This window comes from Rhinoderma darwinii, chromosome 11 (assembly GCF_050947455.1).
Source record: "Rhinoderma darwinii isolate aRhiDar2 chromosome 11, aRhiDar2.hap1, whole genome shotgun sequence".
Taxonomy (NCBI): Eukaryota; Metazoa; Chordata; class Amphibia; order Anura; family Rhinodermatidae; genus Rhinoderma; species Rhinoderma darwinii.
In genome coordinates, this window is record NC_134697.1 from 100,024,692 (window position 1) to 100,042,959 (window position 18,268).

Sequence of the window (18,268 nt, forward strand, 5' to 3'; positions counted from 1 at the left end):
TGGCAGGGACTTTATATGGGGGCACAGATGGCAGGCACTTTATATGGGGGCACAGATGGCAGGCACTTTATATGGGGGCACAGATGGCAGACACTTTATATGGGGGCACAGATGGCAGGGACTTTATATGGGGGCACAGATGGCAGGCACTTTATATGGGGGCACAGATGGCAGGCACTTTATATGGGGGCACAGATGGCAGTGACTTTATATGGGGGCACAGATGGCAGGCACTTTATATGGGGGCACAGATGGCAGACACTTTATATGGGGGCACAGATGGCAGACACTTTATATGGGGGCACAGATGGCATGGACTTTATATGGGGGCACAGATGGCAGACACTTTATATGGGGGCACAGATGGCAGACACTTTATATGGGGGCACAGATGGCAGATACTTTATATGGGGGCACAGATGGCAGACACTTTATATGGGGGCACTGATGGCAGACACTTTATATGGGGGCACAGATGGCAGGCACTTTATATGGGGGCACAGATGGCAGGCACTTTATATGGGGGCACAGATGGCAGGCACTTTATATGGGGGCACAGGCATATTAAAGGATGGAACAATTGGTAGGCACGGTTTATGAGGACATAGATGGCAGGGACTTTATATGGTTACACGGCGGGCAGTCAGTTTATGGGGGGTACAGCGGGCAGGCACTGTTTACCGCTGTTTTATTTGATATATTGAGGTATAATATATAATAGTATTATCAATAAATGAATCAAGTATCTCAGATGATGCAACTAGGAGCTGGGGCAAATACTAATAATATTTTTCGCTGAATTAAGTGCCCACTTCCACGATGCCCTGGGTGCCTTGCAATTCTAGCAGCACCATATTTTTTTAGGCTCCATGTACCCGACAGTAAAACCACGGACCGTACCACGGTCTGTGGTTTTACGGACCCATTCGGTTCTATTGGTTGCGGACTCCTGTCCGTAGCGCTATGGATGGGTGTCCGTGCCGGGAAATATGGAGCATGTCCTATGTTTCGCATTTTACGGGCTGTGCTCCTATATTTTGTGTGGGAGTACGGCTCAAAAATGCGGGCGGCCAGCCGTACCCTCAGATTACGGGCACGGTCGTACGCATGGGGCCTTAGCGGACATCCCACCATACTTTGCTATCGCCTCATTATCCGATCTGACACAGGATTTCCCCACAGACGACAGATGTTACAGACATATTCAGAGGCATGCCTTACGTTAAATATATATATATGCACCCAAATTTCCCTGAAGGCCATTTCTAAAAGTTGTCAAGTTCGTCCCCCTAATGATTAACACAGCGAAGTGGCAGCAGCTCCGCTTTTTCTGGGTAGTGGCACAGATGGCAATTGAGTAGTCGGATGAAGTGCCACGCAGCTTTCCCAGCACTGTCATGCCACAGTTGGACATTAGTGGCACATCCTAGCGATGCCACCTGTTGTTTGGCAGCAACCGCCACAATCCCCACAGCTGCAGCCGCCCAACCGTCTCGTTTTTCGCGGGCTTTTCCCGCCGAGTGGGCGTGGCCTCCGCGCACAGTGACTCTGAGGTAAATTATCCGGCTTCTGTTTTATATAATGGCGTCCTGCGCTCTAGTCCGTCTCCCTGGTATTCAATGTTCACTAAAACAACGTTTTTAACCACACAATTGCTTCCTCACTACCACAAGCCCCGCACCACCTCATGTCCGCCACAGACCGTCTCACACAACGCGACGTAAAATGGCCGCCGCTGCCACCCTAGCTGTCACGGCTTACTCTATGGCCGCCAGTAAGACATAGAAGACGAGGCTTTTACACATAAATGGCTCTCCCTGACAATTCTCCGCTGGTTGTGTACATGCAGGAAGATTATGAAGGCGGCCCCTCCAGAGAAAGCCCGCCCCCTCCTCACAACATGGCGCCGAGCGCATGACGTCGTGTCCTTAGTGTGCGCATGACGTCGTGTCCTTGGTGTGCGCATGCGCGTCCCTGCCGTGTTGTGACTGCAGCTAGAGCTACCCCGTTGTTTTCTACTTGACTTTTACCTCATGGACGGGATTATTTGTTGTTTTGTTTAGCGCCCCCTCCCCCTCCCGGGTGTGTGAAAAATAATGGGTGCCGGAGTAAAGTGCGTGGTCACCGGAGCCAACATTAAGGGTAAGGTGGAAATGGATGTAACGATGTAGCAGAGCTGAGTTTGCCATTTGGCACAGCTCCTATTGATGTAGCTTTTCATAAGGATGCAAAAACAATGTGAAAGGGTTAACCCCATCAGGACCGCAGGTTTTTTGTTGTTTTTTCGTTGCCGCGTCCCGCGAGTTCCACATTTTTGATTTGCGTGATTAGTTGTATTTTCTTAAGTAATATACGTATTGATGACCTTTTATTAACTCGTTTTGGGGGGAATGGAAAGAAATATTGTTTTTTGCATCATAAATGTTGCGGCGTTCAGCGTGCGGCATAAATACGGCGTTCCTTTGGTTCTGTGGGTCGGTGCGATCACGGCAATATGAAATATGTCTATGATTTTCTACGTTTCACCGCTTTTGCACAATAATCGTACGTTTCATGGGAAGAAGTCGTTTTTATGTCCCCGCAATCCGCGCGGTATGACGCTTATTTTTGCGGGACGGGTCGTATTTTTTTATGGAGCCGTTTTAGGGTACAAATAAATAGTTTAAACGTTTATCATTTTAGGTGTACACCTACGGCTATGCTGCCATGGCAACCCACCGGCACGGTGCGATCGCATCACAGGCTGCCCATAGTTGACAGTCGCAGCTCCTTCCCTCTGTCTAACCACCTAGATGCCAGGGTCGCTATAGACATCTAAGGGGCTAAACCAACGTGGCGGAGGTAACCGATCCCGGCTGCCGTAGCACGTCGTCATCCGCGGTATATTTACATCATCATCCGCTGGACGTAACCGTGTGCCCGGGAATATAAGGGTTACAGCGAACGGGTGAAAGGATCGGCTATAGACAGGGCAGGATTGTTGGTGGGCAAAAAGGGGCAAATTCCGTGGAGCTCCGACCACCTTCCTCCAGATCTGTCACCGCAACCGCCAGTCCCTGATCCTTGGAAAACCAGGATCTGAACGTTATGTAGTCGCTTTGGTTTTCCGACACGTTTCGTCTTTGTTCAGACTTGGCCTCCGCCTTCTAACACGTCGTGCTCCGTGTGCCGCACACTACACCACGTAACCTAATCCTCCACAACAAGCTCTGCTCTGCTACATCTGCATAGTGTGGTTCTTTGTGTACCTGACTTGTGACTTGCATGTCTTTTTAGCTCTGGGCCGCGCCATTCACTCCTTATCCCGAATCGGAGATGAACTTTACTTAGAACCTTTAGATGATGGGGTAAGAAAACAGAAGTCATATTGATCATTCATATAAAGAGGACGGTCCCTTATCAGACGTCATAGAGGGGGGTTCCCTTGCTTGGGAGACCCCTCTACGAGCCACTATCAAGCAGTGTCCCTCGCCCCGGTAGACTTGACCCTTCCGAATAAGGCTGGATTCACACGAGCATGTTACGTCCGTAATGGATGGAACGTATTTCGGCCGGAAGACCCGGACCGAACACAGTGCAGGGGGCCGGGCTCCTAGCGTCGTACATAACTATGATGCTCGGAGCCCGGCTCCCTGCACTGCGTTCGGTTAGGGACTTGCGGCCGAAATACGTTCCGTCCATTACGGACCGAACATGCTCGTGTGAACCCGGCCTTACTGTCATGTAAAACTATCTCTTCCCTTTTTCCGTCTGCACCTCTCGCTGGTAAAAGGGGTTGTCTGAGGTTGGGCCACCCCTTTAAACCCTTGAGAATCGGGCCAATTTTGGCCTGACGCCCTATTCACACGACAGGGATTCTCGGCCGTGTGACGACCGTCCTTTGAACGGCCGCAGTAGGAACAATAGACCCCAAATGGAGCTATTCACACGGCCGATTTTTGGAACATGCCCTATTTTGGGCCGTTCTCCCGGCCGCATGGCTCCCATAGAAGTCACACGGGCGAGAATCCCTGTGAATAGGGCCTTCAGGACAATGATACGTTTTACATTCTGCCTCTTTGCGTGCCGACGGTCATAACTTTTTTTTCTTTGTGTGTTGTGGCCCCTGTGAGGTTTTATTTATTGTGAGACGAGTTTTTAGCCTTTCTAGAAATTTTGTAAAAAATTCAGATAAAACGCAATTCCGCTGTATTCTTTATTATTCTTGTATTCGCGCCGTACACCGATCGTCATCCATTATTTCTTGTACGGCTCGTAACGGTCGCGAGGACAGCAAATATGTCAGTTATTTTATGTCTGTGGACTTGAAACAAATAAAGTTGATTTAAAATTGGCAGTTTTTTTTTCTATTTTACCGCTAATGTGGGTGTATCCGTCTCTACTGCGCTACGTTTGTGACGGGGAAGCGTTCTATAGGTGTGTGATGTCGTGCCTGATTTTGTGCTCTCAGCTCTGCCTGCGCTCCGTTAACTCCTCGCGGTCGGCCTACGCCTGTTTTACCCTCGCTCCGCTCTTCTTCTACGCCTATGAGGCATCTGGAGGAACCTGCCACTGCAAGATCCACATGAAGGTAGCCCGCAGTCCAGCAGGTACATACATTGCCCTCGTGTATGGAAACTGGTGCAAACACAAAGTGAAGCCGTTCCCCTTGACAACCAATCATATACCGTATTTAATTTTCTAGAGAAATGAAAGCTGCATTGTGATTGGTTGCTACGGACCACTGATCCGCTTTGTGGCTGCACTATTCTTTCTACATGAGGCCCCTGGTCTATGGGGAATATATATTTGTCAGATAATTTTTTTGTCTATTTTTTTTTCCCCGTTCCTAGTCGGTGATGAACGTCTTCCGTTCCCTCCCTTCTCTGGAGAAGACCGTCGAGAAATGTTTAATCAAACTGAATACGGCCAACAGTTGCTTAGTTATCCAGCTGTTTTGCAAATACGGTCAGTATATCCTATGTACAGTGTGTATATAATAATTCACGGTCACTATACACTGGCAATTATTGGAGACCCCCATCTTGTGGCACGTCGGACCTCCTTTGGCCTTCAGAACGGCTGCAATTCATCGTGGCATAGATTCCTCTAGATGTTGAAGTCGTTGTGACGGAATATTGGCCAATGCGGAGAGGATCACTTCTCATAGTCCTCCTGCCGTAGGGTAAACAGCCGCCATGAATGTGGTCGGCCACAATACTTAGGTCTTACTGTTCAGACCTCCATACACAGGTATCAGAGGACACGGGGCCAAGACCCCCCCCCCCCCCCACCATTACTCCACCTCCTCCAGCCTGGACCGTTCGAACCTCACAGGACGGGGTCACCAGTTCATGCTGCTTGCGCCAAATTCTGACCCTCCCACGAGCGCGGGGCCACAGAAATCTGGATCATCTGAGCAGGCGATGTTTTTCTACTGCTCAGTGATGTAACAGTTGCGTTTTTTTTTTGTCCATTGGAGTCTATTGTTCCGTCAAAGCCCATTCCGCCAGGTCAGCGGAACTGACGGCTCGGCTAAAAGCTGGTCCTGGGTGTCTGACATCGGGATCCCGCTAATATCCATCACATCTAAGTTATGAACTCCTTAAACAAGACCATGCAGCTATGAAGATGCAAACGTTAAAGATCTTCATTCCAGGACCCCGAGCTGGAAATATGACTCAAACTTGTGGCGAGGGGTGCACTTTTTTTGAGAAAACGACGGAGCGCTTAATTTTTTTTCATTGTTTCGTTGATTTATTTTCATTGCATTTGTTTAGTTTCATTACAGGAACGTGCAGTGTAGACGGAGATTGTGTCTCCTCTGCACACCCCCAGCTCTCTCTACATGGGGAATCCCTGTGACATCATTGATAAAGTTATCAATGTTCATGCCGCAATTACTTAAAAGGGTAATTCTCGTCTTAGGCCCCATGCACACGACCGTATTTTTTCCCTCCTGTAAATACTGGCCGTAAATACGGGTCCTTTGTTACACGTTTTTAACCCGTGTTTACGGACCCGTGCCGGTAAATATGGTTCCGTTGTCATCCGTATTCCACCCGTATTTACGTACCCGTAAAAAAAGGGGGGCTGGAAATGATGTCACAATCCTGTTCAAACCTCTTAAAAGAGTCACGTGATCGCTCAGACGACATTTTCTCTGCTTCTCTTTATTCAAAAATTGAAATCCCCTGATGTCCCCTAGCAACGCTCCCGTAATTACGGGTACACACACATAGCCACCCGTAATTACAGGAGCCCCATAGACTTCTATGGGCTGCCGGTTCCGTAATTACGGCCTGAAATAGGACATGTTCTATATTTTTCAATGGCCCGGGCACCTTCCCGTACGCAAACGGGAAGGTACCCGTGGCCAATAGAAGTCTATGGGCCCGTAATTATGGGCGTTTTTACCGTTGTGTACATGGGGCCTTAGACATTTGTGAGCTATACATAGGTCTGGGACCCGCACCTATGTCGAGAGTGTCCTCTGGGGAGGCCATCAATATCCGATAGTTCGGGGTCCGACTCCCGCCTCCCCCGCCGATCAGCTGTTTTGACGGGGCCGCAGTCTCCTATGAGGATAGGCCATCAGTTTTTGGAGATTGAACGACCCCATTAACATCACTTTTTGTGTTTTTGCCGGTGTATCCACCTGCCCCCCACACTGCCCGTTCATCTGTTATATTTATCATTTATGTGACCGCATTTCATACCTTTTGAATAGTCCATAAATTTTTTTCCAGGAGTTACAAAGACCCATAACTTGTCCTATCAAGACTGCGAGTCCCTACAAGCTGTGTACAATCCAGGCAGCTGTCCTAACGTGCTGCAAGCGCAAGCCAGGTAACATGTGCCTTCTGTTATTACACAATTCCTAAACAATTCTACCTTGAGAGCCTAACATTTAGTAAAGGGGTTGTTGGCCGACGACCCATTTTGAAAAATGAAGCCGGGCGTGGGTTCAGGTTCAGAAACCCCTGGCAATCACTTGCTCAAGCAGCCGGACATTTACCCTGCAGCGGCCACTACAGGGGAAATGTAGTATTACTTGCCGCCATCCATGGAAAGTTGGAAACTGCCACCTCTCCTCTCTGGCTCATAGAGGGAGGTCCCGAGCAGAAGACCCCCCTCTATGGTGTCCATATACCCTAATAGGGCATAAGGAAACCATTCTCTTTAGGAGGCACCTCCTTTTACTAGTTTTCTATCAATATAAAAATGTAACAGAATTAGAGAATTTCAAATCATTCCCAGTAATGTATTTTCCAAAAATAAGGTGATCACCACGGTCCGTCTTTTGAGACCCCGGGCAATCGGCTATTATCCCATTGGGAGGTTGTGGCGAGCCATACAATGGCCTCTGAGGGAGAAATGAGTGTCTGGGCTGAGTCCACCGGAGAGTGAACTCTTATAAGGCGGGCTGGAGGACTAACCATCAAAAGAAAGTCCAAGCGGTCTAGAGTTTGGACATCTAAAAAGCTGCATCTACGATCACATTGTAATGGCTGCACAACTCTCTAGGTCCCTGTTCTACATCTGACACCTGAATTGTTTCCTTAAAGGGGTGATTGACATAAACATTTTTTTTTACGGTAGTCTATGGGCTGTGTTCGATATTCTAGTGAATGACGCTTAGCTGTAATACCGGACTATGGACAGGAGTGGCGCTGTTACTAATATGATACAAGTCCTGCTATGGGTAACTGTTTCTTTAGGCTTCTCTCGGACGCGGTGGTGCACTTCCCCCTGACGCTTGCAGAGGTGACTCTCATAGCAAGTCCCTTCGGAAAAGTCACGCTCCGGAATTATGTGGAAGAGGAGACGGGTAAGGGGCAGAGATGTGATGGATTTGTGTTTTTCTCAATTCAGTGCTCGGTTCCTCGTTATTTGAAAGTTGATGTGATCATCTCTGATCGTTCAGCCAGTGCTGTATATAGATGGCACAACATTGGAGTGTAATAATAAGTCACAATGGGCCACGTGTATCATTAGCAGTGCTCTTGTTGCTCATAGTCATTAGTCGGAGTCCATGATTCATTTTTCCCACTGTCGTTTTGATGCATGGACTCCAGAGAGTTTAGCGTTTACCATCTACAGCTTCTATATCCTTTTTATATGCTGATGTTTTTGTTTTCAAAAATGTTGGAATGCAAAGCTTTGATTATTTGATTACAATGCGTATTTTTATCCAGACCCTGGTAAAGCAATGTTGACTGAACTATCCCTGGGCAAAGAGGAATTCCTGGTGTACCAGCTGCGGGATGAGAGCGAGATTACATTCTGTCTACGTGAATTCAGGGTGAGAGATGGTTCCTCTTAGGTGTGGGCCATGTAAACCGGCGCCGATCAATGAGAGAGCTCTGTGAACGCTCGTTTGCCCGATAATTGGCCGGTGTAAAAGAGCCTTTACTACCAAACCTTTCTGAAGAGGCTGACCGTTAACCAAACCCCAGAGCAGCTCTCACTTTTGGCATAGTTGGCAAGACCGGGTATAAGACAATCGCCCACTTTCTAGAATTTGCTCTGACTATTACAAATCTGTAGGCACCGGCGAAGCTGCTTTTATCTCAGATGGTGCTCACGGTTCAGCGGGTTACCAATAAAACCGGCCAGATTCAAAGTTTACCAAAAAGTTTTATGAAATGTTAAATACTTTTGTGTCAAAAAAGACAAAAGTATAATAGGTATGATACCTTTATTGGCTAACCATAAAAGTTCTATATGCGGCTTTCAGAGCACAGAGGCCCCTTCTTCAGGCAGTTTACAAATGAATGACTTTACCAAAAAGTTTTGTAACTCAAAAAATCTCATTTTTGGCTTGTCATCTTTCGTCTGGCTTTATTTTTGGTTTCTACCTCTCAGGGTCTTCTCGCTTTCGCAGAGTCCTCCGGTTTACCGATCTCCATACACTTCGACACTGCCGGCTGGTGAGTCCCTGGACGTTACACTGCATAATACATCACTTGTAGATGGGTCACAAGTGGCAGCCACATCTAGGGGTTAATTAGCGTCATTTCATAGATAAGGTGCAAGTCTATTACACTTATAGGTCAAGAGGGAGTCCAGAAAAGATTAAATGTTGATTGAATTTTAGTGTTTGATTTATAAAGGTTAATGAGTTTGGTCTTCGTTTTGTATGTACATTGCCGGAAAATAAAACATGCGTTAAAGGAGTCAACAACCCTAATCTATGTGCTCTATATGAACGTCATAGGGGGAGGACCTCTCTCTGAGCTAAAGCGGAAAGTCTCGACCTGATGGACCCGATATATCACATAGACCATCATTCGTTTCAATGTCCACAAAAAATTCTACATGTGGCGGCCACTGCAGGGGAAATGAGAGCCGACGGGGACTTCCCCGGGCAAAAGGGTCTCGGAAGTGGCATTTGCTCTCGATTTCCATATTAACCTTATGGACAAATGACTGTCCATAGAAGCCAATTAGGCCACCGCAGGAGTCTCTTCATTTAGTTTTTTTGTTTACGTTGGCAAACAAGAACGGTCATAGATATCAATACAGAACAGAAAGTTACGTGCAGCACTAAATCTCTAGACGCGACGTAGACAAATTCTATACACAAAGCTTAAAATAAAAATAAAAAATGGTAATACCCTCGCATTATTGATTCTGCGCCGACCCCTGCCACTCCTCGTTCCCCTCTTATAAACGGAAGAGATGTCCATGTGAGAGGCGCAGCCAATAACTGCTGTACAACATGACGTCAGGATGGTGGACCTCTATTTGCTTTTGCGTTCACGTCATGCCATTTATATAACCAGGTTGTCTGGAAGCGGAGGGGATTGGCGCAGAATCATAAAGGTCAGTATTTTTTAAAAAAAAAATAATAATTTCTTTGTACTTTTTTTTAATGTAAATTTCTTAGTTGTAATTGTGATGTAAGGCAGTAATATGGAAACGTTGCCTAATCCTTTACCCGCTGACGTCTTTATCTTTTCTTCTCCTAGTCCGGTTGTATTCACTGTAGATGATATTTTGCTTGAGGCCCATTTTGTTCTTGCCACTCTCTCCGATACTGACCGTTCCTCACAGTCCCAGGACCGCAGGTACGTTATCTGTATAATAAATATATTCTGCACTGAGTCTTTTTCATACTCTTTTATACTGTGAACCTTCTGAATTTCATCTGTTTTAACTTCATCAAATGGCTGCTTATGAATATTTAGTAGAACAAAGGGGCTGTCGACTCTCTACTGCATCCACACCAGTTGTGGCTTTGCCTGGTACTGCAGCGGAGGCCATTTGAGTGAGTAGGGTTGAGCTTTATTACCAGGCATTCTGTGCCTTCCCAAAGTCTTCATCATTATCCTTAAATTTGTTTTTCCACCTTAGAAAGTCATGGCGTATCACTAGGAAATGATGGTATCACTCGGGGGTCCGGCAGTGCCGATGTGCTGGGAATAAGCAGAAGGGTCTTCAGTTCCTTTGTTGTTTTTTTTGATCGACCGTGATCTAACCCCCACTGATTGTAATGTTCTGGCATAGCCCAGTAATATGTTATAACACTATAAGATCGGGGTTCCCACAATACTACCCAACCTTTCCAGGCTTAACACCCCCCAAGCGCTCTACGTCACCATCCGCCTCCTCCAACTCTCACCGATGCGCCGTTGCCTCGTACCCCCCCGCGCATGCGCAGTGCGGCAATGAAGCCAGGTGGAGCACAGCTCCTCGCACGGGGGGTACGAGGCGAGCTTCAGAGGTGGAGGAGGCTGTTCGTGATGTAGACAGGAGCGCACGTCCTCTCTGATTGGTTAGAGGGGTGATAACAATATAAAGAAATCCTGTATTTTATATGCAGTTTGCTCATATATTGATTGGCTGTTCACATAATGGCATTATAAGACTCCACAAATTGTAGGATTTTGTTGAAGATTTTTTTGAGGTAAATGTTTGCAGAAATAGATTTGCTCGATTTATTCTATTTGTCCCTCTGGCAGAGCCTAGGGAAGATTTGCAAATATTGGGCAAGGGGAAAGTGGAGCAGTTGCCCCTAGAAACCAATAAGATTTCGGCTCTCATTTTCCAGATGCCCTTTGTTAAACGAAAGCAGCAATCTGATTGGTAGCTGTGGGCAATGCACTGTTTTTGTATGTCGTCCCCAGGCTCTGTCTAGTCCCCAGAGGAGGCGGCTTAGACCACCGCTCCTCCCTACGGCCTGTGCCGGGAAACTCTGTCGCTATGCCGACCGCTGCCATCACACTGATGGCTTTTAGCCACTATCGTGATCTTGGTAAAATACAGAAAAGAACTACAAAGAATTATCCAGCCCTTTAAATTTAATTCAAAGTGTCCCGTCACCGTGTCACAATGAGAAAATAACTCTGATGGACTTCCTTTAATGACTTATCAGACCCGGCTTACCAAATGATGAGGATTTTCTGGGTGATGACCTTGACTACATGATCGCCATGGAAACCACTCTCGCAGGAGCTTCCTCGCCACCTCGTAGTCCGACCTTCTCCAGTCATCCAGTCCCCGTACGTGAAGAACAAGCCTTAACGTCAGGCAGTGACGACGAGCAGGAGAGAGACATCCCCGGGACGCCTCCTAATAAGAAGGTAGACCTTTATGTTTACGTTCTTGTATCTTCCATAACCACTTCTGGCTCCGTATGGCTCTATGACTCCTCTCCCCGGCAGACAATGAACGTGGACCAGAACAATCCAAACTCCCACCGTCTACAAACTCGTCTCCAGTTTATCAATTTGAGGGTTTTGATACATAGAACGTTTCTGCAGTGGTTACAAAGCAATGGCAATAGTTAGGTGGTAGCCGAGTGCAGGATGGGTCATCAGTGTATGATCGGTGGGCGTCCGACACCCGGACCCCACCCCGATCAGCTGTTTCGGGTGCTAGAAGAAGGCGGCTTCGACCACTGTATACTGTTCACTTGAATAGGAGAAGAGTTGAAGTCCCGCAGCACGGCTGCTATACAGAGGTCGGAGCCTTCTTATTCCGGCATGGACCCCTGCTGTGGGGGCCCAGGTGTTAGACCCCCACTGATCATATACCCATGACCTATCCTGTGGACCTGAACAACCCCTATAACGTAATCGCGCATCAAGGACCTTCTGGTAGTTACGGCACCTTGATGTTCTATTATATCCCGGTGAGAGGATGGCTGTAATATATATATATATACAACCACTGCTGGCATCCCAGTTAACCCCTTCAGTGCTGTGTTCAAATCTGACCGTGGCACTGTTACTCCTGACCTCCGGCAAAAAGATTGCCAAGAGTGGTGTGTCGGAGGTCCCCAGGGGCGTCTTTATAAAGGCCTGCTGGGACGTGGCAGTCGTGTCCTCTAACAGGTGCCTGCGCTTATTTCTATCCACAGACGTAATATACAGAAGTAGCCCAGACAATTGTGATTAAACAGTTATGTTAAAGTCTCTTTATGGGACAGTAACGAAGTTCTGTAAGAATGTTCTATACAATACGTTCTTCTACAGTTACATAAACCCCCACGTATTTGTTATCCCTGGACATTTCACAACACGTGCTATGAACGTATGCGCTTATTTTAGGTCGGTGAAGAAAAGCGTGAATAATAAATGGTGGATTTTTTCTTGCCTATGCTGTATGTCTTAGGGTATGTGCACACACTAATTACGTCCGTAATTGACGGACGTATTTCGGCCGCAAGTCCCGTACCGAACACAGTGCAGGGAGCCGGGCTCCTAGCATCATAGTTATGTACGATGCTAGGAGTCCCTGCCTCTCCGTGGAACTACTGTCTCGTACTGAAAACATGATTACAGTACGGGACAGTTGTCCTGCAGAGAGGCAGGGACTCCTAGCATCGTACATAACTATGATGCTAGGAGCCCGGCTCCCTGCACTGTGTTCGGTCCGGTACTTGCGGCCGAAATACGTCCGTCAAATACGGACGTAATTAGTGTGTGTGCACATACCCTTACCGAGTTAGCCTGATATAGAACCGACCATGCTTCTTCTCGCTTATTCTTGCCTTTTAGTTCAAATCTTTATTCTTCGACTCTGTGATCCAAAATTCCGGCCGGACAAACCAAGAAGTTCTGGCAGAAGACAGTGACTGATGGAAGCGGCGTCACCAAATGCTCTCAGCAGTGTAGACCTGTCCAGAATCATGACCACGGCACATGGTCTACTCTCACATCATGTACACGTATGAACCCCACGCAGAATATGCTGGATCAGTGAAGACTACCTCGTATATATATGTTGTAGAGGAATCTCGCTACACAGTCGCAATGCTCGGAGCTGTTGAAGACTCTACAAAGAACTTCATGTTGCAGGGCAATACACGAATATTACCGGAGAAATATAGGAAAAAGTATTTATTTTGTATTGCTTTATTTTATTTTTGGAATAAATGACCCCCGGGGTGGAGCTGGTTTTCTTGTAAGGATTTTTTTCTTTGGTTGCCCCTTTGTTGTGCTTATGGCAGGATGCGCTTCGTGCCTTTGTGTGGTGTTTGCAATGATTTTGAACGTACAGAATACTACACCGTCCAGATTTTAAACTTAAATAACGAGGAATTATTCTCATTCACATAACCGTTCTCATCACAAAATGCCCAGTTAAGCATAGATCTCTTGTGCCTGTCCCCAAAGGTTTGCGCCTCTTGCCAAAAATACTGGATGTTTCTTGAGTCTTTCTTTGTTTCTACGAACTTGTATTGACCGATACCGTCTGGGTCAAAGATGAGTATTTTTTGGAGAAGAAAAACGAACCTTTCCCTCACTCTTTTTTAAATGTATTTTTTATTTCCCTATGGGTCAGCTATAGGCATGTTTATATACCAAAAAGTTTTTGCTTGGCAAATGTTATTGCTGTTTTTAAAAAAAGTAAAAAGAAAAGGTCATCAGACAAAGGTCTGCTCCGTTACATGTCTGCTGACCGTTTCTTTTTAACTTATTTAAAAACAGCAATAGTTGCCAAGCAAAATCTTTTTGGTATATAAACATGCCTATAGCTGACCCATAGGGAAATAAAAAATACATTTAAAAAAGAGTGAGGGAAAGGTTTGTTTTTCTTCTCCAAAAAATCCTCATCTTTGATCCGTAGGCACCATTTATGCTGAAAAGACCCACTGCCGCGTTGGTTGTCCATACCAATCAACCACTCATACTGAAGGTGGGTATTACGTTTTAGTTGTACGATTTTGTTGGTATAACTGGTGTCTACCATTTGGATACTATAACACCGAAAAAGGCCATACTTACAAATGGACACAGCCAGGTCAGAAACGCTGATGAAGGAGAGTGAGCAGGTGCTTTAAATAATAATAGCCACTCCCACTAGTCTTGAGGGGAGTGGTGTATGGGATATGTAGTAAGAAATAATAAATGAATAGTGTATGTGCAAGTGTAATAATGTAAGTGAAATATAGGGGGCAGTAATGAGTGAAGTGCCTCAAAAATAAATGAATAATGGGGTGCAAGTGTGTGAAACATGGAGGGATAGTGTGTACGTCATGAGGCGCAACGTGTATAGCCAGGTAGAAGCCTATTTGTGATGCCTTAATAATTCATAGAGCGGGCTACCCTGCTTGCTAAGCCAAACAACAACACACCATGCTCTCCCAGCATCAAAGACCCGGCTGTGTCCAAGAGAAGCGAATATACGCAATAATGAAAAATACCTGGGGTATTAGTGATTATTTTGGCCAAAAGGACGCAAGTTCGCAATCCACGACAAGGATCCCCAGACTTGCGAGTCCCTAACTGGAATGAAAAGCTCCTGATGCACAGACAGAACAGATAAAAACAAGGGGACATATACAAAAACACCGAAAAAGGCCATACAAGGTCCCCTTGTTTTTATCTGTTTCATTTGGATACTATGAAATAATGAGCCACACTATTCGACACCCACCCCTTATATATAAAATATATATATTATGGATAGTTACCAGAGAAGGTGTACAAGACCGTAGATCTGACAAAAATAGAAAGTTCATATAAAGGGATCTAGAATGATCATCATGTTAACACGCTTAGAAAGTTCCATCATTAGAAAGAAAAAACAAAAACTTTCAAAAACAGCCGCTTTCTTGTGGTCTTCATTTATTGATTTTGAATAGTTTCCAGAGTAATTGACTACGTTGTAAGCGTGTTAGTGGTGTAAGTGGAGAATATTGCAGTTAGGAAACTGCTCCGTTTACTCAATTTGGGATTAAAAATAGGAGTGACGTTAAATCTGAAAAAGGGTGAGTACCTAGTAGAATTCTTTCATGGAGAAACGAGTTCGGTTTATATCGACCTGCAGGGAGCAGAGCAATCATTCGGCCCCATACAGTAAAGAGGAGCTTTTTCTTTTTTTCCTTCTATAAGGCGGCTGCAACCCAATCCATTTTCACGATGTATGAGAAATTTTCTAAGAACAATTTCATTGAGGGTGGTAATGGTTGTTTCCAGACTTGAAATGTTGGCAAAGTGGAGTATTCTCAAGTGAATATATCATCATGGTTCTTTTTGGTCTATGTAACGGAGCGTGGCCCATGTTGTGTTGGGAGGAGCGTTGGGTACTAAGTGTTTTGTGACAGATGTATTGCCCATAGCCCAAAATGTCTATCTGTGGGCAATCCCATACACAGTGGTAGAGCGATGCACCCGGCATTCCACACGTAATGAATTGGGAGATGATATACAAACCCATTCTATATACTCGCAAGGGTGTTTAATCTGCTCTATGAAGAGTTTTGAGAAAGGTTGCTGGGTATCTAGTTCAGGGGAGGAAACTCAGGGATTGGTCCATTGATGAGAGGATGACGGAGGGTGTAAGGTCCGAATCTGACCGATTCCTCTTGTTTAAATAGCAATGAGTAATAGACTAATCTATGGGAGTGTAGAGGAGTTTGTAGAGCCTTGTGGGATGTGGTATCTAGAATGTAGGATTCCAGTCTAGACCTTTTTGAGGTTGTGAAACACCTTTCCTATATAACTGTAGGAAATAAAGTGGGTGCTGGGGAATTTTTCTTGTAATACAGAAAGCGTGAGGACCTTTTTTGGGAGTGGTTTAACATGTGGTATATATATATATATATGCGATACCTTGTCTTTGGCACAGCTGGAATATACAGTCTTCCTGATGGAACTGTGGATTATTCGGCAGATAGAGGGGGGGGGGGGGTAAGATGTTTAATGAATGAAATTCTGTTCCACACGCCATGTCATTAATAGGGGTTTGATTTTTGCCATCTCGAGTAGGGACGCAAAGGTCATGTGAAGGAAGTTTGGTAGAGAAATTTTTGCAGTGAAAGTTTGATCATGGATTGTATCTGTGTGGAGCAAGGTGGATTGTATCCAGACCTTAAAAGGGTTTTCCCAAATTGGACATTTATAACCAGCAGAACAAGGCATAAAGATCTGATAGATGCGGGTCCAACCACTGTGACCCGCACCTACCTAGAACAGGGCCCCCTTACCCCCGTCCTACCTTCTATTGCTTTTCCTGCTCTCCAGTCGCTGACTGATGAGGTGGTCGGGAATACCGAAACAGCTGAGCTATGCTATTGCCAGAACTCCCATAGGAGTTACAGAATCCGCATCATCCAGTGAGCTATGCTATTTCCGTAATATTTCCGTGGTGGTTTTCCTACTCGTGGTATAATTCTGTTGGAGAGTGGGTTCTATATCTTCTTCCAGATAGCATATTGGTTTGGAGCACCAACTAAGGGGAAAAGCGGAGGACCTTTCAGGTTTAGATAGTCTTCTTAAAAGTAGGGCTTCACATTTGTCTAAACAAAGTGTATAACCCTGAAGGAGCACCTAGGGATCGGACTTCTGTTGGGGGGGGGGGTGCTGGATATTGTTTAGGGTTTGATATGAGGAGGTTGTAATATGCGGACCCTGCTATACATAATTCTTTGTTGGTTCTTTGAGACTTGCAAATGATATAGGAGGGATAATGGAGAGATTGAGTAACAGAGGGCAGGCTTGTCTGGTCCCTCTGAGCAGGACTTTGCTGAGGTTTGTTTGCCATTTATTAAGAATGACATACTTGCTCTTTTGTGTAGGAGAAGTAGCAGAGAAAGAAAAGAGCCAAACCTCCTCTTGGCAAGGAGGTGGACAGGGATGGCCATGACACCTTGTCGATAGCCTTTTCGGCATCCAAGCTAACTAACCTAGAAGGTGGGTGGTGCGGTTCCTTTGCCGTAACTGACTGCTATAACTGTTGAGATGTTTATAATGGAGTATCGGTTAGTCACAACGCCAAAATGTGATGGATTGATGAGTAGGGGAGGTTAAATTGCAGTCTGTACGCTAGAACTTTAAAAAACATCTCGTAGTCCTGATTTAAGAGGGAAATTGGACTAAGATTGAGGGCGAACCAGGTCTTTTTGCAAATTAGGGAGTAATATTGTTTTAGAATCCATGACTTGAATGTTTTATGTTTATGTATGGCATTATAGAGCCGTATCAAATGTGGTACAATGTCGGACAAAAGCAGAATATAATATATATAATATTCAGCTAGAAAGCCATCTGAGCCTGGTGATTTACCATTATGGGATGCGGAAATGGCCTGGAGAACTTCATCCTATGATATATCTGCTTCCAGTAAGTCTCTGTGTGAGGGAAAGGGAGACCAAAAAGGCCACGACCGCATCCGTGTTGATGGGGCTGCTCTACAGAGATCAGCAAGGAATTCTAAAAAGATAGATTTTGTTCCGTAACTCCCGACCACCTAAGGAAGTTGCCGGGAGACAGTGGAGCGAGTAAGCTAGAACGGGGTTAAGGGGGCCCCGTTCGTTCTAGAGATAGGTGCGGGTCCCAGAGTTGAGACCCGCATCTATCTGGCATTTATGGGAAGACCCCTATAAATGCTGCGGTTGCTATTGACCGCGGCATTTAACTAGTTAAACGGCCAGGAACAGTGCCATCGCTGTTCCTGGCCGTTAGAGCAGCGTGTCAGCTGTGAAACACAGCTGACACCTGCAGTGTATGGAGTGTGAGGCTGGTCCAAACCACTTCATGATGTGCGGTACATCCCTGCCGAGTCCCTTGCCTGCCGACTATAAGACGCAGCAACTATTTAGCAAGATTTATTCTTGCTAAAAACTGTGTCTTATAGTTCGAAAAATACGGTAGATTAAATCAAATGAAGCCACAAACAAAATAAAATACAATAAACAAATCTTTGAACAAAATTATTTTTATTTAATTCAAATGATTTAGCAGTAAACAATATATACATATGGTGTATCCCTGTACTCGCAATTGCCCGTACAATAAGGTTATTTTGCATTTCTTATGCATTCCACCATCCTAAA

At 45.6% G+C, this 18,268-nt stretch overlaps 1 protein-coding gene across 2 annotated transcripts; it reads left to right on the plus strand.

Annotated features, from left to right (window-relative positions):
* Positions 1 to 1,662: 1,662 nt before the first annotated feature.
* Positions 1,663 to 13,385, plus strand: RAD9A (RAD9 checkpoint clamp component A). 2 transcript variants are annotated; one of them, XM_075842248.1, is made up of 11 exons: positions 1,663 to 2,142; positions 3,277 to 3,347; positions 4,451 to 4,570; positions 4,833 to 4,947; positions 6,729 to 6,828; positions 7,701 to 7,810; positions 8,178 to 8,284; positions 8,848 to 8,912; positions 9,954 to 10,052; positions 11,360 to 11,567; positions 12,987 to 13,385. In XM_075842248.1, exons 1-11 carry the CDS (start codon positions 2,097 to 2,099, stop codon positions 13,065 to 13,067), a joined length of 1,122 nt encoding a protein of 373 aa, XP_075698363.1. In that variant the 5' UTR covers positions 1,663 to 2,096; the 3' UTR covers positions 13,068 to 13,385. The 2 variants fall into 2 exon arrangements, with proteins under 2 accessions (XP_075698363.1, XP_075698364.1); XM_075842249.1 differs by lacking the exon at positions 4,451 to 4,570 and having other exon boundaries at positions 1,665 to 2,142.
* Positions 13,386 to 18,268: the final 4,883 nt, after the last annotated feature.

What these genes read in the sequence shown, in the direction of transcription:
- RAD9A (XM_075842248.1), top strand. Translation starts at nt 2,097, where the DNA reads ATGGGTGCCGGAGTAAAGTGCGTGGTCACCGGAGCCAACATTAAGG. An exon ending in CACCGGAGCCAACATTAAGG is followed by an intron (nt 2,143 to 3,276) that starts GTAAGGTGGAAA and finishes ATGTCTTTTTAG; the next exon opens with CTCTGGGCCGCGCCATTCAC. An exon ending in TAGAACCTTTAGATGATGGG is followed by an intron (nt 3,348 to 4,450) that starts GTAAGAAAACAG and finishes TTGTGCTCTCAG; the next exon opens with CTCTGCCTGCGCTCCGTTAA.